At 41.8% G+C, this 22,651-nt stretch overlaps 1 protein-coding gene across 1 annotated transcript in view; it reads right to left on the bottom strand.

Annotated features, from left to right (window-relative positions):
• dnah7 (dynein, axonemal, heavy chain 7) overlaps positions 1–22,651 on the bottom strand; it is a gene marked incomplete at its 5' end in the record, with an annotated part of 68,040 nt that overhangs the window by 17,031 nt on the left and 28,358 nt on the right. Inside the window, 20 exons of the mRNA XM_079170230.1 lie at positions 83–216; positions 2,782–2,972; positions 4,701–4,855; positions 5,851–6,014; positions 6,552–6,737; positions 6,949–7,129; positions 7,617–7,963; positions 8,079–8,409; positions 8,549–8,778; positions 9,113–9,358; positions 9,625–10,251; positions 10,437–10,656; positions 11,069–11,195; positions 12,094–12,262; positions 12,489–12,644; positions 15,432–15,629; positions 16,637–16,858; positions 18,753–18,884; positions 19,176–19,352; positions 21,119–21,301. Coding sequence (XP_079026356.1) covers positions 83–216; positions 2,782–2,972; positions 4,701–4,855; positions 5,851–6,014; positions 6,552–6,737; positions 6,949–7,129; positions 7,617–7,963; positions 8,079–8,409; positions 8,549–8,778; positions 9,113–9,358; positions 9,625–10,251; positions 10,437–10,656; positions 11,069–11,195; positions 12,094–12,262; positions 12,489–12,644; positions 15,432–15,629; positions 16,637–16,858; positions 18,753–18,884; positions 19,176–19,352; positions 21,119–21,301 — 4,376 coding nt within the window. The remainder of the gene's footprint in view (positions 1–82; positions 217–2,781; positions 2,973–4,700; positions 4,856–5,850; positions 6,015–6,551; positions 6,738–6,948; positions 7,130–7,616; positions 7,964–8,078; positions 8,410–8,548; positions 8,779–9,112; positions 9,359–9,624; positions 10,252–10,436; positions 10,657–11,068; positions 11,196–12,093; positions 12,263–12,488; positions 12,645–15,431; positions 15,630–16,636; positions 16,859–18,752; positions 18,885–19,175; positions 19,353–21,118; positions 21,302–22,651) is intronic.

The raw sequence follows: 22,651 nt of genomic DNA, 5'->3' as shown, positions 1-22,651 counted from the left end.
TTCGAAGAGGGGGGACATTTTGTTTGATTAAGTTGGATTCATTTGACCCGTGACTGGTGTGTGTGTGTGCTATGTTATGGACCTTTTGTTCTCTGCTCCCTGCAGGATGAGAGCCTGTTTCTCTTCCTCCAGGTCGGGTCTTTCCCGGGTCACCACAATACCCAGCAGCTGGTCCTGGATGCCCTCTGGCGTGATCATGAAGTTCAGAAGGGTCACCTATGGCACAGAGGAAGAACTACATAGACATACTGTACAGTATACAGTATTCTGTGTCTGTGTGGGTGTTTTGGGGTACCTTGCCCCACCCTTGCTCTTGGTACTTTACAGTGCAGCTTTGATCATCTTGGCTTCAGTGCAGTTCTCCCAAATGAACCTCCCATCCAATCAATTCCAATAACCACTCCAGCCTTGGCAGAGCACAGATAGGATGCATTTACTTTTTTTCCTTTTCTGTGAAAAGTGTGTAAGTGTGTCTTTTACCACACAGCCTTAGTCATTCTGCTCCGCACTTACCCCGAGGTTAAAAGCCTATATCTGCTATCTACTCCCTGCCCTAATAAACGAGTGCACTTCTCCGGGGCCTAATTCCATTTCTATTGATGCTGCGGACCCACTCAGCTGGTGGTAAAGACTCGGAGCCCATATAAATCTCCCGTTTGTCCTTTTCACACATACACCCTCCTTCTTCGCTTCCCTTCGTCCCTTGAGCTCCTTAAAGGCTGGTTCACTAGATACTTGCCCTCGTGTATTTGAAATTATTGCATTTCAAATAGAGCTTTATGGATATAATGGAAGCCCCATAGTATACAGTACTGTAGGCAAAAAAAAAAAAGACTTAAGCAAAAAGAAAAAAAAGATTTAGCCAGTTTTGAAAAATGAGTTGAATCTATCTAATGGCTGCCCATAAAGAGCGGGGCCCTGCAAATAGAAGCTTGAAATGTGATCTTCAGTAATGCTTTCCAACCCCTTGCCTCTCTGTAATGCAGTTTCCTTTAATGCTCCTTTTCTTGGAATTCTTTTTTTTTTTTTTTTTTGTCAGGGGGCAGTGTGTGCTCCATAAGAGAGGTGCTAACAGTGAATGATGATTCATTGTGTTGCCGGGGTAAAAACGTGCTGCCATTTGAGTGGTATGATGCAATAAGCGGGAACCAACAAGTAGGGCTCATCTATCTGTAGGTGGAAAATAAAGGTCTAAACTAACTATTCAGTACAACAAACAATATTTTGTTGAGTTCAAATGTTTAAATAAACAAGAGTCTACAGCCATGCTAGCAGCTTTGTTAGGAACATAAGTGCTTGGAATTAAATCCAAAAAATCTGTTTGCTTACATGCTCAATATGAAAATGCTAACATGCTAATATTTTGTAGCTATAATGTTTATCATATTAACCATCTTAGTTTAGCGTGGTTAGCATGCTAATCTGTGCTAATTAGTTATTATCACAATGCACAGCTGAGGCCAACGGGAATGTTTTTAAAATATTGGACAAATTAGTGCAATTTTGACTTGATGGCTCTGGATGAAAAGTCAATTGATCACCAATATTACTACGATTCATCCTAAGGGGAACAAGAATGTGTGATGCAAATTGCATGCCAATCAATCCAATAGTCGAGAAAAAGAAGATCAGGGGGTCATCAAAGTCATAGGGTTACATTGTTTGGGAACCATGAATGTCTTTACAAGATGTTGTGCTATCCATCGAGTAGTTATTGACATATTTCACTGAATAGCTGAAAACTTTGACCTGCTAGTGGCAGTAAAAGAAAAGTCAGAGGATCACCAAATTCATTACGGGTTCATCCTCTGGAGACCATCAGTAAAATATTTGCTGCAATCCATCAAATAGATGACATAATTCAGTTTGCACCAAAGTGGTGGACCGACCAATTGTCAAGGCAATATTGCTGTCCATAGCGAGGCTAAAAACTCATTCCGCATCATAGAAAACCCCACATTGTGACAGGCCAGACTTATCACATCAATTGATCTCTCCCTCACGAAAACAAAATGGCTCAGCTTGCATGATGCCAACAGAAAATACAGTGCCCCACATAGCAGTTACACTTCAGTGACAATGAACTGTATTGTGGAAAGTCGGTTCCAGCATTTGCCGTAATACAAATCCCACGGGATAAGAAAACAAACTAGGTTGACTATTGCTATCAGGTGTGATGAAAATAATACTTAAAAGGCAGAGGAATACAGATGTCTGCGTTGGTTCCTGTGAGAGCCTGCAATCTAGCAACTCTTTCTATTACTTTCTGTTTTGGCAGCAGCTTTGTTGTGGGAGATACATCTACAGAGGGATTGAAGGGCAGCAGCTCAATCTGCATGAAAAGGGTTAGTAGAGGGGGGCATGGCGGATTTTACGGGACGCATTGCAACAACACTGACACCTGCTGCAAAGAGCTAAGGCGTGTGACTACTGCCGGGAAACGCTCTGATTACTGTCATCATGACTAAAGGTGTGTGCAGGCTCAAGTCTGTCTGTCTGGAGTATGTTGTTTTGTGTGTGACTGGTGTGAGTATGGATGGAGGTTGCAGTTCTGGCGGTAACGGAACAATCCCGAACACACAAATACATATTGAGGACCAGGTCTGTTTGTGTGTAATGAACAATAGGCGCTGTAGCATTGATATGTGGTTAGGTATTAGAGTCACTGTATTTTCCATGTTAATAATAAAGTGAGTTTTTGCAGTGTGACATGAGTGAAAGTGTCCTGGGATACTAAAGAATAAGAGGGCGCCTGAGGCTGTTTCTCACTGTATACAGTACCTTGACAGAGGTCTCAGGCAGGTAGTGTGGGTTGCGTAGCTTGGTTGTGATGTAGAAGCGAAAGTCGGGAGCATATTCGATGGTGGAGTCTCCGAGGCGGATACATATGGCACCACCCTGTTTAAAGGTCTGTCTCAGCAACAGAGGCTCCAAGATAGGGTCCAGCTCCTCTCCGACATTCTCCAGCAGCACTGAAAGAAAATGTTCAATGTTTATTCATATGTTCTTATCAGGGGAGGCTGACTCGTTTCAGTACTTGGCGTTACACTCACATTTATAAGCAATCTCATATCGGAGCTGTCGTTTTCAAGTACTGTCTTCTGCTGTTGACCAACTCTACTGCCTCAACAGTTGAACCGTTTGAAAATCTTCAAATTGGGCACATTTTGCAGCCGGAAAATGAATCAACACGAAGCATTTTCCCACATCACCCAACACTATGCATCATGGAACTGGTTTAAAGTATAATATTATATTATATTGTCTTGGAGAAAATGATACGTCTTGGCCCTGACATCACATCAAAGACCAATCTTTGAGCTGCTGTAGAGTGCAGGTTAATAACTAAGGGCGATCTCTCATTTGCTGTGAAGGCTCCTAGATCTATGGTAGCCTTCCGTTTAGCATCAGGTCAGCGAATAATCTCAGCTAATAATATACTGAGACAAAAGATTTTCTCAGCTTTTTAGTTCTGACTTCATGTCATTGTGTGCGTCTTCCTGCCTCTGGTGAAGCACTCAACGATGAACACTGTAAAAACCTGTGCAGCACATGCGCAATACTAAAAAAAAAAAATCAGTGAGGCAAGTAAAACATTATCAAGTGCCTTATTCCCATGACATAATTATTAATGTGATTTCACATTAAGTATGATAATGCTGTTCTGATGTTAAGAGAAAAAGCCCATCTATAATTGACATGACGCCTTAGGTAATAACAAAAGTTTTTAGACAGCATTCAGAGCCAGTGACAGCTGATGAACTTTCTCTCCCAAGATGGTGAACCGAATCAGGTCGAACTTCTTCTCCAATTGCTTTGGAGTATTATTTTATCCGGGTACATCACATCAATATTGCTAATATTTCAACGTATAGGTTAAACAGTACTTTGTATCATTTACTAAACGTGAGTCTAGCCTTTTAAGACATTGGGCAGGGAAACATTTTTTCAACCATGCTAAAATAAAGAATACTAGCACATAACCAGGATTACAGGCAGCTAATAAAAACAGCAAGAAACCGTAAAACTGTGAAGTAGGAGAACTGACTGTGGAGGGGGAAACTGTAGCCTCTGGGGACTATTTTGCACCCTGCAAGGACAAGCTACTCCCTGAACCGTTAGCCCTGCAATCTGCCAGTAAGCAAAGACCCAGTGGCTGGCTGAGTTGGGTCATTATTTAGATGTATTTTTAATGCCTGTATAGCTACTTCTGTCTGTTTCTAGCTTTAATTCTTCCCTTGCCATTCCCTCTCAACCCCCCTACTAATCCTACAAGAAGACTAAAGTAAAAAACAGCACAAAAGAATCGTCACATGACGTCTGCCTGCACAAGTGAATATGACCCTGATACTGGACAAGAAAAATGTTCGTTTAGGAAGCAAAATTGATTTTTCCACCACAGTTGTGTGATTTGCAGTAGTTTTATACACTGATGGTGCTGTAGGTCCGAATAAAGGTTCATTGGAACATCTCACTCATAAACATTGCTAGAATGAATTCCTCCTCTGCAGAACAGAGAACAAAGGAGAAAAACATTCTCTGCACAGCAATAATTAGTCCCTGTGGTAAAGAGAGACCTCAGCAGGCGGTAAGAGGAACTGCAACAATATGAGTGAGGCACACACACACACACACACACACACACACACACACAGGCAGCAACAGTAGAGGCATCAAATGAGAGAAAGGCTTGTGCTCACCTGGCGTGCCAAACTGGATGCAGTTCTCCAGAGTGCGTACAAAGTCAGCATCACTCAATTTAATGATATGCAGACTATTGGCCTTCTCCATGTTTTTCACCCACTTGTTGGCCTGGCCCTGGGGATCAATCATCAGAGGCCACCGCCTGGCGTTCCTACAAGCGCGCACACACACACACACATACACAGAGGTCAGTGATCAATTGGTGCTGCCTCGTGTCGGAGTGAGAGATCCTGTCTCAACCATGAGACGTCGCAACAGTAAGGGGGATGTTGGAGGACAAGAATTGAGATGTCGAGAAAAGCTTCGGGGTGAAAATTCCCTTTGAGCACAGTTAGAAGGCTCACAGTTGGGTAGCACACCAGGGGCCATGGTATTGTGATTAAAAAGCAATGTCACTGCTTCATTTACACAAACAAGCAGATGCCTTGTGTCTTTATTTCGCTGCACCTTAAGGTTGAATCAGACAATGTAACTTGGGCTCCCAGGAAAGGTGACAAAGTTCCGTCGTACAGTGGTGTCTTTTTTCATTAGGCTAGACTGATTTGTAGTGGGCAATCTAATCTTGATCCTCTAATGAATTGTAACCCATTGTGCTCGAGGTACAGTAGCTGAGCTAGCACACAGCAGCACTCCGCTAAATCACTGGAACCTATTCCTTATGCACAGTGAGTGAGAAAAAAAATGCATTAAAAAAAAACTAGCAGCCAGCAGGTTCAAATGAAGATATTCACGCTCAGAGCTAGCAGAGGCCCTTTGGGTTTTAAAAAAGAGATCGATTGCTCTACCTCTATTTCAGCAACAATTTGCAGGCTCTAAAATGCTGCTTTTATTAAAAAAAAGTGTATTTAAAAAGCCAGTTTTCAGTTTGTGTTCATGTTATTATGCCATTTTGATATGCTGTCCAAATCTTGTCATTGTACTGGACTGGACAGCTTTATTGTGTAGGGACATTTTTTTCCGCTGGCTGTTGGCAGGATCTCAATATTAAATGACTCGGATCAGGAGCAGCTTGAAAGTTGCTTGAGATGTCCACAGTTGGTGGATTCTCTTCTCTTGGCAATACTACCCCGAGTACCTAGGACACATTGATGTGTTTACCTCTTGGGAGAATGCTATGTCAGTGTAAAGATTGTCTTTAATACTCACGAGATTATGATACCGTTGTCTATGGAGAAGCAGTCTGATGGTAGGCCAGCGATGGTCCATGCCTGAATCTTTATTGGATCGCCCAGAGAGTTCATCAGAGACATGTTGGGAGAGCACTGGATCTCTCTGCTCTTGCAAAGAGTCATCCATTCCTCCGTCTGATCCTGGAGAATACTTTTTTTTACTTCACGCAGAATAAATGAAAAACAATGCTTACCTATACACAAACAAGAGCATACTAGCTAGTGTGCTAACATGTTTAGCTGTGTACAGAGATGATAACTAATCCACTCTCCTCCTTTCTGTCCAGCTTCACAATGGCCCCCACACAGTGTAAAAGATGACCTTTAAACACAGGCTTGGTCTTGGAGACTCAGCAAAAGGAAAAAAAAGCAAAAGTGCCTTGGTGTTACTCTGAAGCATTTGGCTTTTATTAGTCTGAGAGTTATCTCAGAGTATGTTAAAGAGACCTACATTAACTATACTCTAAACAAAGCTTTTACACAAACAAAAGTAGAAATACCCTGGAGGGAAAATACAGTACTGTACACTAACCAAGTGTGTATTAAGTCATATTCACTTGGGTGATACCAAAACCAAGAACTTAAAAAAATCTATGTTAGGTGCAGGGCTTAAGTAAAGTAATTAATTCATACTTACAATCCACTTCCAAGTATGCACTATCTACTCCCTCAGCCTACCTGTCTGTAGCTGGAGGTGAAGGCTCCCAGGTAAGCCACTATGCCCGCTGAGATAAGGATGTCCCCAGTCAGGTTGTTGTAGAGCTCTCCGAGATTGACGGCCATTTCGCTCCAGCGCGTCTTCTCTCCACCCAGGCCTCCGATAAGCTGCTCCGCTCGCTCCAGCTTCTTACTGCACAGATCCACCTGGAGGACATCAGAGGAGGAGGAAAGATAAAGTGTATCGCACTGTGGCTTTTTTCCCCAGGTCAAGGAGCAGCATGAAGGTCGTGCCACCCGGAGCAAGTTTGTGTAATTCGGTAAGTCGTTGACTTGGGCTAGCTGTTTGGTCTGTCGGTGGCCTCAGAGGGCTTTGAGTCAATCTACAATCACACTAAGGGATATAAAAAGCACAAACCTGGTTCTCCAGGTCAGCTTTCTTGTCTTTGTTAGCTTCCAAAGTCTGCTGAAGCTTTGCCAACTTGTCTTGGACTTCTATGAGGGCAGCCTGCTTTTTCTGGAGGCTCCCCATGGCCACCTTCAGCTCCCCCTCAGCCTGTGCCAGCTTCTCCTTCTTGGGAGCCACCACCTTGGCCACTCTGAAGGAGGATGTAATAGGTTTGAGGAAGTTAAGGAACCTCATAAGAAGTGCAGAATCTTGAATGAGTTAAATGCGCTAGATATACTGTATATTTAAGCAAATAGTTAAATGACGAATAGTGCCAAAACAGAAAACATAGTTCTTTGTATGAACGTAACTGTAAGTGGAAAAAGGAATTGCATCGTCATGTATTGGGTATAAATGACAACCTTTAGCTTCTATAAATATGGGTAACATTTAAGATTGTCAGAACAATAATGATAAACATTTCCCTTTAAATGATCTGCAGCTTGATTTGGCTTTTATATATTAATCACTTGGCATATGCATGGTACACTTGCTCCAGGAATATTATTATTCTTGTGAAGTTATAAATAGCCAAGCTTCACGTTACGCACTTAGATGGATGAAAAGCTCTCTCAAGCTTTGTGAATATGCATCCATTTTCATAACCGAGAACACGGCAAGAGACGAACATTACTTACTTGTCATACTTGTCCATGGCGCAAACCCACTTGCACATGCCTTCAGCTGCATTGGATGCAGTTCGAATCTTCTCCGGTACAAAGTCTGGGTTGGTGATGTACTTGTTGCGGATGATGGCGATGAAATTCGGTGGGATGTTGTCCTTGTCATACTCATGGAGGCTTTGGAGAAACCTCATGTCTCCCAGAAGCTTTTTGGCCGGGCCCCAAAAGTCTTCCACTTTTTTACCGGAGCCTGTCGGGTCAGGTATGCGATCTGGCTTGATGCCTTTGAGAATGCAGATGGCCTCCATCACCAGTTTGACACCTGGGGGTGGGCTTTTCATGGACTTCACCACTGTGATATCCTGTAAATAAATAAAAACACATACTTAGGCCTGCCCTCTTCACTACTCTGCTCTAGTACACCTGGCCTTTGACTCAATACAAGGGCACTATCCCAAATAATATTGCTTCTTTTACCTGATTGGTCAGAGTATTCAAAGCAGAAAGGGCTGACTCCAGGATAGGCATGGCTTCAGCCAGGTCAGTATCACACTCATCCTTGATGGCCTTGGCAGCCATGGCTTGTTCGTTGGCCACGGCCTCGTCCACTTTCACCACCTTCTCCGTGTTGGCCACCTCCACAGATTCATGCTCAATTACCACCATCATCTCATCCACCTCCTTGCTGGCCACACGGAGCTGTGGCTGGAGAGCCTCCAGCTCAATCTGCATTGTGGCCACCTGGTCTGCTGCTGACTCTAGCTTCTCAAGGCCCACCTCGTAACGACGTTTCAGCTTCATCACCTCACTGGGCAGAAGACGGAGAGAGATAAGGAAAATAAGTTTTTATTTTACTCATGGATACTGGAATGTGGCTTTTATATGAAGAAATGCACATATGAAGTAATAAAAACATCAAATAACACAATCTACATCTTAAATCTTACGTTCTTTTTGTCTTCAGAAGGGCCTTGAAGGTGGAAATGAGTTCCAGGTATGAGGTCGGGGTGACGTAGTTGTGGCGCTGCAACTCAGTCATAAAGCGAATGGATAGTTCTATGGTTGAGGTGTGGAAGCTCTTGCACATGTTGATGCATCCTTCTCGGGACTCATCGGTCATCTCAATGTCCTCCAGGAAGCGACAGGCTACCGCCTGCAGGGCATCCTCTGGCCAGGTCTGATAAGAAAGGAAATATGCTGTACCGCCATTGTGCTACCATACATACATTAAATGTTTTTTAATATCTGCTATGATTTTCTAGTCATGTCATCAGTGACCACCAAAGGGAGCCTGTATAAAGATTTGGGCTGAGATCCATCATCCATTTTGTTAAGGGTCGAAGTAAAAAATAACACAATTCAACTCATTTTTGTCTCTAGAATCGGCATATTCAACCACCTTTGATGATGATGAACTTTCTTGCTCTGCACACTGTCCCTGTCTTTTACCTGAGGCATCTTTTGGTGCAACCAACAGCACACCAGAACGCAGCATATACACTCTCACACACCTGGAACCAGTTAATGGTGCAGCAGTTAATGAGGGCGGGGAAACGTCTCAAACGGTTCCTAAAGGCGTCTCCGATGGGACTCATGGCCAACACCACATGCAGCTGTGTGCGACAGCGCTCTATAAACATGTTGAAGAGGGACAGCGGGTTGCCATCCGTCTGCTTGTCACGGTCACGTTGCCGGTCCAACAAGCGCATTCGCTCGCATATTTCCTGCTTTTCGTCAACTGCAAACAGGTTAGGCACCTGGAAACAACCACAAGATAACAGAATGGTCTGTGTTTGGATGCTGGCTTTGTAAAATAGAACACTCCTTCTCTCTGTATCACCATTCTATCAATCCACATCTACTGTATTTACTTACAAAGTATTAATCCATCTCTAAATCTATCCACACGTCCATTTTTCTTGACTTCATCCAAACAGTAATTCACCGATCAGGCCGTTTTTACATGTTATCTATACCTCAACTCATCCGCCAATCCATCTATGCCCCCTCCCATCCACTTTACCTCACCGGTGTTGAGCAGGTTGCCAATGTCCTCCAGGAATGACTCCATTTTGATTTGAGTGTCCGTGAAGAGGAAAACGCCATGAGCTTCCCCCTGTGTGGACTTCCTCAAGATAAGCTTCAGGTCCTCGTGCCATTCAATGGTTCCATAGGTCTTGGAGATCTCAACCTGGAAAAGTTCTGCCTCTGCCATGTAGGCAGCCAATCGGGTGAGGGACTGTCGCCCGCTCCCGCCCACGCCCACCAGCAGGGCATGGCCACTTGGCTGCTTGAGGATGCGGGAGATGCGGCACACGTGTTCGATGGCAAAACGGAAGAGCACCAGGTTCATGGGCGCTTTGCTGACGTTGTTGTACTCCTCCAGGTGTGAGTCCACCACCTGTCGGAGAAGGTCGAGGTTGTGCACCTCGCGGTAGTTGCGGTCCTCACCCTTGGGGTCATGGAAGTCGCAGAACATGAGGCTGCGCAGGTCATCTTCGGTGACCTCCCCGTCATGGTCCTGGTCCAGATGCTGGAAGAGCTGATGGAAGTTTTCCTTCATGTGACTCCGAGACACGGCCTGTAAATGTCTCACAAGCCAGGACTGATCTGTTTCGTGAACCAGTCGGTCATAGTATACCCTTAGAACCTGAGGATCAATAAGAAAAAGAAAGAGAGAAAGTGAGAGACAGATGAAGAGAGAGCAGGCTATGGATGGATGGCAACACGGGAAGTTCCAAAGGAATACTACGTCAAACAGGTGGGGTTATCCATATATACCTATCTTATTTACTTTAGTTACATAGCTGTCAGGTATGCTGTGTACAACATTACCTCATGCACCCACAGCCGTTTGATGACCGATGGTTCATCTGCAGTCTCTGGCCTCGACAGACAGATGCCCTGGATGACCCGGGAGATATCGCGCAGATTGAACAAGTAATGGGACTTTGTGGGGGTTGGAAGCAGGTTCTTGGTGGCCTCTTGGTACACTGAGATGGTACTATTAACTATCTGAGAGGTCAGAGCTGCAAACGGCTTGGGGAAAGAAAACCTGTAGATGGAATCGTTAAATCATTGTTGAGATCCTGTTTAGTTGTATTAATGAAACACATGAAAATGAAATATATATATTCAACGATCTTCTTTTATCATTAGCATTGAGAAAGTATTTCCAAAAAGCCGCTATCTTGCTAAAATGCAAGTGATACTTCTGTTTGCAGGAGGGGTTGGGTAGATTTAGGACTCGCGGTCTCTGAGGTGAACACTACCTTCTGATCTTTGGTTAGTCATATTTTCCAATTCATTCTGTTGCTAAAAGTGGTGGGACACCATCCCAGGACTTGAAAGTTGTGGGTCAAACAGCCTCAAGGTGCTGGTGTAGCTATATGTAGAGGTCATGTGAATTCCTTCTGAGTCAATATTGGAAAAAGCGCTTTACAAATTACACATGCTATGCACTTTACCGTGTGGTGAAATGCCAGTCTGAGATACTGGAGAAGATTTTATACATGGTCTTCTCATCAAACTCGTTAATGGTAATCATGTTGAAGTGGCGCAGGTACCGAGGTGTGATGGGGTTCCTCCCTCCACCTAAACAAGTAAGACAAAAAAAAAAAACTGTGTTTCTGCTACACTAACTCAGTACCCAGTGATTTTACAATGCACAGTTACTTTTGTTTTAGACAGCTCTTTCTGCTCTATTCTATTTTTTTCTATTATAACATTATCATTTCAGTGCATAGATGTACTAAAAGAGCACCTCACGTCCATAGCATTTGTCAGAGATGATATACATATGCCACACATTGCTCTCATTCTTCCAGTAATGTAATGCTATAAGAGGTAACTTCATTCACCATTTGTGCATGTTTTCCTGGACCTACACTATGTCTCCCTAGTGACAGCACACAGGGACAGAAGTAAAACAGTTATGTCTGAGGGTGTAATCAACTTGCACTATTCATCATGGCTTGCAAGGCAATCTGGCTCAATTAGAGCCCACTGAAGGGATGGTTTTTGTAGAGTGCTAACAGTCAACAGTTACTACTAGCTCTACAGTTCAGTGATGTGTGTTACCAATTTTTGACAACAGGACATAGCACCGGTCTCAATTTGAGACACAAGTTTACATTGGCACATTTAGATTGCTAGCTTATTTTAACCAATATCATAAAAAATAAAACAGGTTTTTCTCTCTCTCTCTCTCTCTCTCTCTCTCTCTCTCTCTCAGCTGCCTCAGTGAACAGGGGTGCTATTGTTGTTTACACTGGTAGTTGTAGTGGAGGTGGAGGAGGTAAACACTTGCTATTTGTAAGCACCTTAAGGCAGCAATGGAGCTCCGCGTAACAGCAGCTCGTGGTTTGTAACATTAACTCAACAGCACTTCAGTAGCAGTTAGGAGACCGAGGACAAGCCATCTAGGGCTTTGGTATCATTGCTGTAACAAAATGCTTTTAAGACACTTTAGGCTACCACAGCTGCTACTCACCAGGGGGACCCATAGCACATATGACCTGGATATCCACAAGGTTGATCATGGAGCAGTCCTTCATGTCATACCAGTTCCAGTGGTCCAGCCACTGGCGCAGCAGCTCCACGGGGGGCTGGGCACCGTAGACCTCCCGGGCTGGCATGTTCACATCATCCACAAATATCACCTGATGGGATATAACATCGGTATACTTGGATTAAATACTGATGATAACACAATGTATTTGATATTGAAAGCTACAGTTTTTTGTTTAAATGCACATTATTCACAGATGCGTCTCAACATAAAATGTTGTAAAATGACTACAAATCTTTACAGCTGACTTTACACTAACACAAATCACACAAGCATCACACCCACATAAAACATAAACACATTTAAAAAGGCTGTACCATTTTCTTCTGCAATGGGGGGCCAAACACTCCTTTGCGCCGCTTGTCTAGCTTGGACATAATGATGTTTTGGGTCTGTGCAGCTGTGGTCTGGGCTGAAAAGTTGATAAATAATGGGCTGTAGACATCCTTCTGCAGCTTATTCAACAGGAAGTCCTGGGCAAGAGATATTGGAAATATGAACACAGATCATCATCAAAATCCAAATAGTATTGAAGTTTATTGTATATCATCACATTGATGATCTACAGGACTGTCTCAGAAAATTAGAATATTGTGATAAAGTTCTTTATTTTGTGTAATGCAATTAAAAAAACAAAAATGTCACGCATTCTGGATTCATTACAAATCAACTGAAATATTGCAAGCCTTTTATTCTTTTAATATTGCTGATTATGGCTTACAGCTTAAGAAAACTCAAATATCCTATCTCTAAATATTAGAATATCATGAAAAAGTATACTAGTAGGGTATTCAACTAATCACTTGAATCGTCTAATTAACTCGAAACACCTGCAAGGGTTTCCTGAGCCTTGAAAAACACTCAGCTTGGTTCAGTAAACTAAATCACACGTATGGGGATTATCACAATATTCTAATTTTCTGAGACAGTCCTGTATATATAAGCAATATCACAATATGCAAAATGGCAACAAACTGCACGAACAATAAGAGATATTATCAGGAAAGGTGACACTTAAATATGGACTGTATGACTAACAATGTAATTATTAAATGCTGTTTTGTATGGGATATTCAGAACGCCTAAAGCGAGGTCTGGGAATGTCATGGACTCAATTCAACAAATAAATGTAATCAAGATTACAAAAGGAAATGCTCATTTGGTTGAAAAGGTTTTTAAGTAGTTCAACTCTCGATAGTGAATTAACATGCCAAAGAGCCTGTGCAGGTAGAGTACACACAAAATGATAAATTTCAGTTTGATACCGGCAAATGCTTGTGATAAGCTTTGTAATCTAATTAAATGTGGCATTTAGTGAGTATTTCATTAGATAAAAAACTGAATCACAGTTAATCCCTGAAAATGACTTTGAAATGAAGTAGGGAATTAGTTTCCCTCTGGGGGCACGGTGTACAGTAATGTTCTGCAGGCCAAAAGGATATAATAGATGATTTTTCTTATTTTGCATGAGGGTTTACAAAAGGGCAATTTACTAAAAGCTTAATGACACTTTTTAAAATGTCTTTTTGGACTAAAGGCCTTCACTGTTTACATGAAAAGAGATGATAGAACAGTGAACAGATAACTCTAGTTGTGGGTGATCTGATGTCTTTTATCATGATTTGATCTATTTTCACGTTACTTTTATGATGTACCATTTGTGCCCAGAGCACATGCTCCAACTTTCCCCTGTGCACATATGCTTGTGAAATCATGTGAGTAACGACCTGCATAATTAAAGGGGACTGGTGATGTGAATGATCACAGGGTGCAGCCAAGGTGCATCATCATCCTCTTGTCTACATGTAAATTATAAACCGGTGGCACGGCTTCTCTCCGTCTCGCTCAAGAGTAGAAAGGGCCGGTTGAAGGAGGCTTGCATACAGCTGCCCGACTGTGCCGGTGCCAGCACCATGCCAGGCATAGTCTTACGGTCTGAGTGCTGCTGCTTGATTATCACTCCAGCCCGATTTGGGATTCAGCCACGGTCTGCTGGTAGCGGCATGGGACAGAGCTGCTCCACCATGCGGGCAGACAGGAAGTGGAGAACAAGGCAGGCTCCCTAGTGAGATGATCTCTATTCACCCCAGAGTCTCATATTTGAGCACACTAATGGATGAACTAATGACGCAAAGGGAAAAGGGGGATTAGCCCTTGATATAAATAGCTGAAGGTCTGCTGAGAGATACTCAGTATTTCTCCAAGGTGGCCATTTCACACCTGGTATAGCTGTGTTGCCTCCAAATAAGTTGTATGTTCAGAGCACATACTCCTGTTTCCTACTACACTGCTCACTCATCCTACGGAATGCTGTTATTGGTAGCATAGACAGTTATTTTCTTTCTGCATGTGATAACAATCATTTGTGCTATAACAAAAAAAAAAAAAATGGCCAATCCTCAATTCCCTTGGAGAGCAGACAAAAATAGAAAGAAGAAGAAAAAAAAGACCAAATACTGAAAATAGTAATGCTCTGCACAGTGTGATCATGCTGAATTCCCATGCATAATAAGGGAGTCTACAGGTACAATTCTGTGTACTACTTTTTAAGACTTCTTTAATACCAACCTACCTTTAAGGCCATTTTTAAACTAGTCAGCTAGACTAACAAGCCTGTGTACTACTTGTATTCCACCGTAAACAAAGCAAACAAACAAACCAATTTAGCACATGCTTGTTATAGGTATCCTGTGGATTTTCTGACAATGTGTAGCACAATGGGGTGATGTCTAGAGACGAATAGGTCCCAGTTTTGTTTGTGCCTTATGCACATAATGCATTCCAACGGTCAACGGTTGGTGGCAGCAACGGTTATAACAGCTGGCTCGCTAGCAAAAATGTTATACATGTACACAATAATGGTTTGAAAATATTTAAAAAGACAGCTTAATGAGAAATGAAATGCATTTTAGTGAGAAACATTGCAATAAACAAATATATTTACAAGAAAACTCTACAGAGTACCTCTATTACTATTTTCAATAGTTATTGTGAATTGCCACCACCTGAAGAAACAAGCATTAAGAGATAAAAAGTCATGGCTTTTGTATTGATAATGTCAAAGTACTGGTAAGTCTACCAGCACATATAACCAGGCAATAGCCAAGAGATTTATTTATATGTGTGGTTACGTCACAAAATGAATGTTAAGTAGCTGCATCTGCTTCATTCTTACCTCACATCCTTCTCTGCTCAACATAAAGTACCCTAGAGCTTTCCGAGCGTCACGTCAACAAAGTAAGACATAGCAGACCACTCACTGTAATGTAGACACTCTTGCCAGTACCAGTGGGGCCGATGAAAATAGTGGGCTTCTGGTGGGTGACGAGGAGCTCCATCAGTGCCATGTAGCGTACCGTGTTTTCGGTGGGCACAATTATCTCATTGAACTGCATGTCTTTGCCGATGCGGGGAGCGCCCTTCAGCACATCTGTCCACAGCTCCCAGCTGCCCGGGCCCTGAAGAGGAATTAGAAAAATAAAAAAAAAAGGTTAATAGTTGAGATATATATCAGATATATAATAACTGTACATTGACTGTACGGTTAGAACATATGACAACATGGAGCACACAAATTGATTTGTGTATATTATGCGATGTAAACAGTACAGATGTGTGTACATACAAGGTCTCAAATCATACGCAAATCTTTCCTTGTGTTTAGAAATGATTAATATCAATTATCAAATCCATAGCAGTCTTGTGTTGACAAACTTCGTTGTTATTGTGAAACCATACCAGCTCTTGTCCTCTAATCAAGTTGTAAGATGTAATGGACAATTGCTTAACTATGTGGCAATATGAAACTTTCCTCTCAGCCAACATTATTTTGTATGCAATATGAGCATGATATCTACTCAAACATATTCTAAAAATAATGACCAAAATGTCACACAGTTCAGATGTACCATACATTCTTTTTCTCTTCAAAACTTTGCAGGAATAAATAGTTTTTCTATCGACACCTTTTTCAAAAGAAGAATATCTCAAATGAGAGACCTGGACTATATGGGTTTGTTTTTCCTTTACTGTGAAAACAGTGCTTTGTTGACCATCCTCAGTGATAAAATAAGAATTCACTGGGAATAAATTCAAGGCAGGTGGAGCATGAGACTTTATTATTAAGGTCACACAAAGACAGAAAATGAGCATCCCTCTCCACCAACCGCCTGAGGAAAAGAGAGATGTAATACGGGTATGTTACCCTTCCAGTAGACGGAATGTAGAGGGGCTCTCTCCTGTGTTTGTTGTCAGTTATTGAAGTAATGATGGTGTAAACAAAACTATTGTGTAATGTAACCATTTGCATTCTTTATTGTGACGGAGAGAGGTTTGGTTTTCGTGCCATTCTTAACTTGGAATGTGTACGTTTTTTCCATAAGCAGCTCATAAAGAAGTATGTCACACATTTCACAGTATTTTTAAGACATCCCTGTAAGGAAAAATATACATATATTAGCCCAACCTCTTTAATGAAGCGGTACTGGTAGATTGTTCCTTCATCGGGCAGAGGCACGGTGAGCTGTTTAGGTGGAGCTTCGACAGTGGCCAGAATGCCATGGCAGGAGCGGGTCTCCTCACTTAAAGGGCCGACCAGGACCTCCCTGACCACAGCATCAAATTTGGCCCGGCCCGAATCATCACAGCTGGCTCCCACTGACCACACCAGGCAGAACACAAAGATGCTCTGTATAAAAAGGAAAGGACAACCGTCACTGCTGTTTTGATTTGTGTATATGATGTGTGTCAGTTTGTCCATAATAGCGATGGTGGTCCCTAAAGTTCCTCAATTTTGACGGTTAATGTAGCATTTAAACATTTTACTTAAGTAAATACTGTAACTAATTTTAGGTAGTCTAACAAAGACTTGACAAAAAGAAAAGTACCTACTAACCACTATTGTCAGATGAATGCAGTGGAATATAAAACATTTCCCTATTAAATGTAATAGAATAAATATACTTAATACTTAAGCTACGTGTTATAGGATGAATGTAAAGTGCCACTCCTTCAAAATTGTATCTTGAAATCATTTTTTTTATTTTGTATTATATTGTATATTAAAATATAACTTCCTTTCCAGCTGCCTTTTTTGTATTTTCTTATGTTTCATAATTTTCTACGGTGTTAGCCTGTGGAGCATAACCCACAAAATGAACAAATGTCAAATCATGTTCAAGATGGAGTTTGCAGAGTGAAAGAATCTTCATCAGATAGATTCCACCATACTGGAACAAAAGCCAAAAAATCCCTGTGCAAGGTTGGGGTTAAAAGTCAAAAATGTCATTGCGCGTACATGTTTGTAATAATTGTACTGATCAAAATGTACAGTGAACATGTTAATTCCTCAACCAATGTACAGATTACTTTAAGAGACAAACACCAGAATCCACAGAGGAGAGATGTCTTTGTTGGGAAAACAGCAGGAATACTGTCGGAATTAGAAATAGCTTAGCAGCCTCATGATAGCTCCTGCTGTTAAAAGGCTGATTAATTCAACACTTTGATAATGACTGGCTGAGAAACATGGGAGAGAGGCTTGAAAGGCATTCATCAGAGCAGCGTGCCACAGGGGGATAATAGCAGTGCTGTCAAAAGAGGGCATTCAGAGGTAAAAAAAATCAATTGGCACTCGGGCAGGGGGCAGAGGAACGTGCTCATCTGCTAAAACTTTTCCACTCTTTGTGGGCTTGTGTGGAAGCAGTATGTGTAAAAGGAGAATAGGCAGTCTCTTTGGTGTTTACTGTATCTGTGTTTGCTCAAATAAAATCTTTATTTTTGGATGTGAGTTTAAGGAGCAATGCAAAAGTTCATTGACCCATTGTTAAGAATTCAGTGGTAACTGACAGAAGGTTGAATTAAGCTGAAACTAACACACACCAGCTACACATAATAGGGGTGTGTTCAATTTGCCCTTTCAGATATTAGTATTTCAGACCACAGTTCTAAATAGTTGTTTTTCCAATTTCATTTTACAGCTAGAGATTGTTTTTTACCTCGGCATATGACAAGTTCATGAAATTTGAAACAGCATCTAGACAGAGTATTATTCTTATTGCTATTTGCACAATTTGGGAACTGGTGAATAGGAAAAAATAGAAGTTAGTACCCTTCCTAACATCTGTATTCGTGATGTATGGTTTATGCAGTGTAGCTTTGGTATCTGGAACCACTGGCATGTGTCAGTCCCTATCATGATAGAGCTGTCTTCTTTCACTGGCTGCTTGTTTTCTCTTGCTAAGCGTCGCAGCATACCAGTGATTTTACTCAAGTGCTGTTTGTGCAGAAATGTGAAGCGGCACATCAGTTAGTCTTGGAGGTCTTGGATGTCGACTTGCCGTTTCTATGCTCTTGTGGTTTCACTGTCTTTTTTTCTTTTTGGTACTGTATCAAATCGACAATTTTTGCAAGAGGGCAGAAAGTTGCATCATGCATGTAGACGTTTAACACTCAGATCTAACCCATCATGGTCATTTTATGATGCTGTAGCCACTTGTGGGTTTCTATTTTAATTTAACATCTTATCATTATTAATTGAATTCTTTATATTAATTGGTAGCATAGCGGGTGTGTACACAAACCTCCAACCAGGAGCAAATATCCTTTTCATCCATGCTCTTCATCTTTGCCTCATCATGAAACTCATCCATCATACAGTCCATCAGATTCATCAGGGACTTGACTAGATTGGTGTCAGAGGTCGGTGACAGCTCCTGAAAGCAAAAAAGAAAGAACACGCATGAAAACTCAAATAGAAGCAAAGTCTGAATATAACTACTGGACTCAGATAAGAATAAAATGTTTGTATCATTGACATGTATTGTAATGTTGTATTTCAAAACCCCAAAGGTTTGCTTCTTAAACATGCGTGAAGAAATACACATATATCAAAGTAATATTTAAAAAAAATTTTGTACATGTAGTTGTATAGATGTTGAGTGGAAAATTCCCCTTTGAGTAAAATGCTAGAAAATAACTAAATTTCCTGAGGATGGCTCGGGCACCTTGGTGGCCTTTCGAATGAGCTGTAGGCAGGCCGGCATGATGCGGTCAAAAAGGCCAGCGATGAGGTCTTTGTGCGCAGCATTGACTGTGGCGGGCATGGTATTGAGCCAGGACAGCATAAGGGGCCGCCAGCCAAGCATATGAGGCTCCATGTAGATCATACCACAGCGAGACACCTGCCGCAAACAAGTATCACATCTGAAAACACACGTCTCAGCCAGTGGTAAAGGACAATCAGGTTAGTAGAATGTTATTCTTAATGCAGAATATATCTTGATGAGCAAAAGTACCTGAACAGTGGCCAGGATTACAACAGGATCAATATCTGCAAATCATTGGATGCAATACTGTAAACTAGGTGACCATTGCAGAGGTGCTGTGTTCCTAATTTGACCAAACAATGGTGAATTTATAAAGTCCGTCCAAACAGTTACATTATATCCTTTATGCTTGTCAATACTGAAAATGAGTGTGTGCTGCATATGGGGTACCATGTCTAATTCACACCGGATGATGACCATATTACAACCTTTTCCTCCAGAGGAGCCTTTTAATGAGATCCCCTTGCTCAACTCAAGGCATAGCTTCAGGAAGGGGTGCAGGTAAAGTTAGAACAGAGAAGAAAGATGAGCAGAGATGGGTGAAGACATAATGTATGAGCTGTAGCTAAGAGAGCAGATATGATAGGAGAGGGGAAAGAAAGAAGAAGAGCGAGGGCTGTAAGATCGTACACAAAAGGGAAAATAGCTTCCTTAGACAAAGAGAGAAATGAAGGGGAAAAAAGATCAACGGTGCACAGAAGAGATACTGCACGTGTGTGAGGTTTGGGGGGGGGGGGGATGCCTCTGCATCAAGCATGATGAAAGAAACAGATGCTAGGCTATAGAGAATCCAAAATAGATGTATGTTTGATAAAAGAAAGTAGAGCCAGGGAGACGCAAAGGTATTCTCTCAAGGCATCTATGTATTGCAATCAAGAGCCTTTGTTACTGCCTCACAACAAAAGAACCATAACGACAGGCACAATTACAAAAAAAAGTGTTTCTATGTAGTGCCAAAGGTCTTTAGATGGAGTTTCAGTTCATTTCAAAAGGAATGGGGAGGCATGTCAGCCCTGGGATCTCTTTGTTAGCAAAGTTTGACAAAGGATATCTCCTTTGAAACAGCTGCAAACATGTCTGCACAACAGGAGGCGGGTGTTATGTGTATGCGTTATTTCTTCCTGGTGAATGAATCATTGGTTAGTAAAATGAAGTAGCTGCTGACACATACATGTTTTGCACTTTGCGCCCTCAAAGGGATAGTTCGAATTTTTTTAAGTGGGGTTGTATGAGATACCTGTCACAGTCGGCAAGCCCTCTGTTTGGAGAAACAGGCAGGAATACAGGCAGCAGTAAAGATATTTTAGACAGCTAAAAGAAAAGGCCCACCTAAAACAATCTTCAGTTTAAGAGTATGCTACATTTAGAATATTCTCTCCGCCTAACCTTCCCATCAGACGGTCCTTTCTGATGGGGAACTGAAGCCATCATCTATATTTTCCTCAAAAGCCACAGGACAGCTTTGACAAAAAACAGGAATTATACCTCGCAGAACACGGGAGTTGCTGGTCCACCGCCTCCTCGATCGGTTAGTTTAGTTTGTGTTATCGTGTGACTTTGGTGAATCCAAACTAACCCTTTAAAACACCAAAAATCACACAAAAACACAAAATAAATGGCGGATCGAGGTAAAATCAATGTTTTTGTCAAAAGGAGTCTAAAGGCTTCAGTACCCTGTACGGCAAGGTAAAGTGGTAAACAATTTTTTTTTTAAGTTGGCTAAAATACATTTAGCTGCTGCTTCTCCAAACTGGGGCCATGCCACCGCCATCTGCTGCAACACACCGACTGTGGATAAGTGCCCAAACTGCTCTTTTGATCAAAGTAAAGGTGCTTCTCACCGTGGCTGGCGACGCCACCTCCAGGTCCATGGGCTCAAAGATGAGGCTCATTTGCGGTGACATCTGAATGATCTCACCGCTCATCAGACACAGCTTCTTGTTGTCGTCGAGTACTGTGTTCATATTCTCGATCCACACGGCATCCACTGGGCCGTCAAAGATAAGCCATTTTCTGTCGGGGCTCTGAGAGAGGGAAGAAATAGGATTTCTTACACCTTGAGGGAACATTTTCATTGATAGCACAAATACATGTGCATACATCAAAAGAAAGGTCATGGTAATATTGACCACACTGTTGACCTGTTGGTTTATCTCCATTATTTATTGTAACTTATCGAAACATAGATACATAACCATATCAAATAAATAAAACTAAAGTAAAGCCATGTGAAATTATGTAATTCTTGATGTTGAGGTAGCTTGACAGATGGAAGGAGGGATGCATGGATGTAAGCATGGCACAAACAGACAGACTGTCAGCCAGATACATAAACACCTTTAAACCCTTGGGAGGCGTTTTACTTCAAGGAAAAGACAAGCTCAATGTACCAGAAGGTTGGCCCCTGCAGTGCTAAAGTATATAGAATTTCTTAAGTATTCATGGAGCTGTAAAGTTTAGAAGAAGAGTTTAAAAGTGCTTGTGTTCTACCACCTGGTTTATAAACACAGTGCCTTCCTATGCACACACCGTCAGAAATCCCTTTGCAAGCTTTCAAGGTCACAAACAAACCCCTGTGCGTTATAACCTAAGCGACGAATGTTTGCTAAATGAATGAAATTAACACCTACACACTGTCCTAATGGAGGTTGACAACAAGCGTCAATTCTCCAGTTAAATGGGCTGGCAAGAGCTGTGCTTTAAATTGATTTGTTGTAATATAAACAAATGGAGGATGCCTGGGCTGGGGCCATCTGGTGCTCGTGAGGGAGGTGAGTGTACTGTAATGTAATGATCTGACAGAGAGCGTTGGCACTGGAAACAAAAAAAAGTAAAAAATTGTATGAAGAGAGTTTAATGCACTACACTGCTGCTGACTCCAGATTAGCGGACAAAAAAAAAAAAGATGTGTTTAGTAATGTGCGATGCAGAAAAAAAGACCAAAACAGAGACAGACTGTTGCCCGGAGAGGAAAATGACTATTTTGAAACTGAATTACAACGAGCCTTGTTCTCGTTTTCTATTTTCATTGCATCAGTATGTACTGCCTTGGCTGTCATAACCACTCCTCACACTCCTTATTCATTGACAAAAAAAAAAAAATGACAACTTAATATACCGAGCCAATTTTTAAAATGACATGTTCATTTGGAAACAATTTGAGAACAGGGCGAACAAATGAGTTTCCATTATGACATGCCTCCACTGCCATCCGTAAATCGTCTGCCCATGTGTGTCTAGTGTGTGTACATGAATGGAAAAGCGTTATTAAAGATCTAAATTTAACAAGACAGCAGTACGTTTCTGTTGTTTACCCTGTCAACTTCAACTCCTCGTTGCACAGCTCCATAAACCATGCAACGTCTGAGTATGCT

The sequence above is a fragment of the Pholis gunnellus genome, assembly GCF_910591455.1.
Source record: "Pholis gunnellus genome assembly, chromosome: 12".
Taxonomy (NCBI): Eukaryota; Metazoa; Chordata; class Actinopteri; order Perciformes; family Pholidae; genus Pholis; species Pholis gunnellus.
The sequence above is the reverse complement of the archived record's forward strand: the minus strand, read 5'-3'. Positions and strand labels throughout refer to the sequence as shown.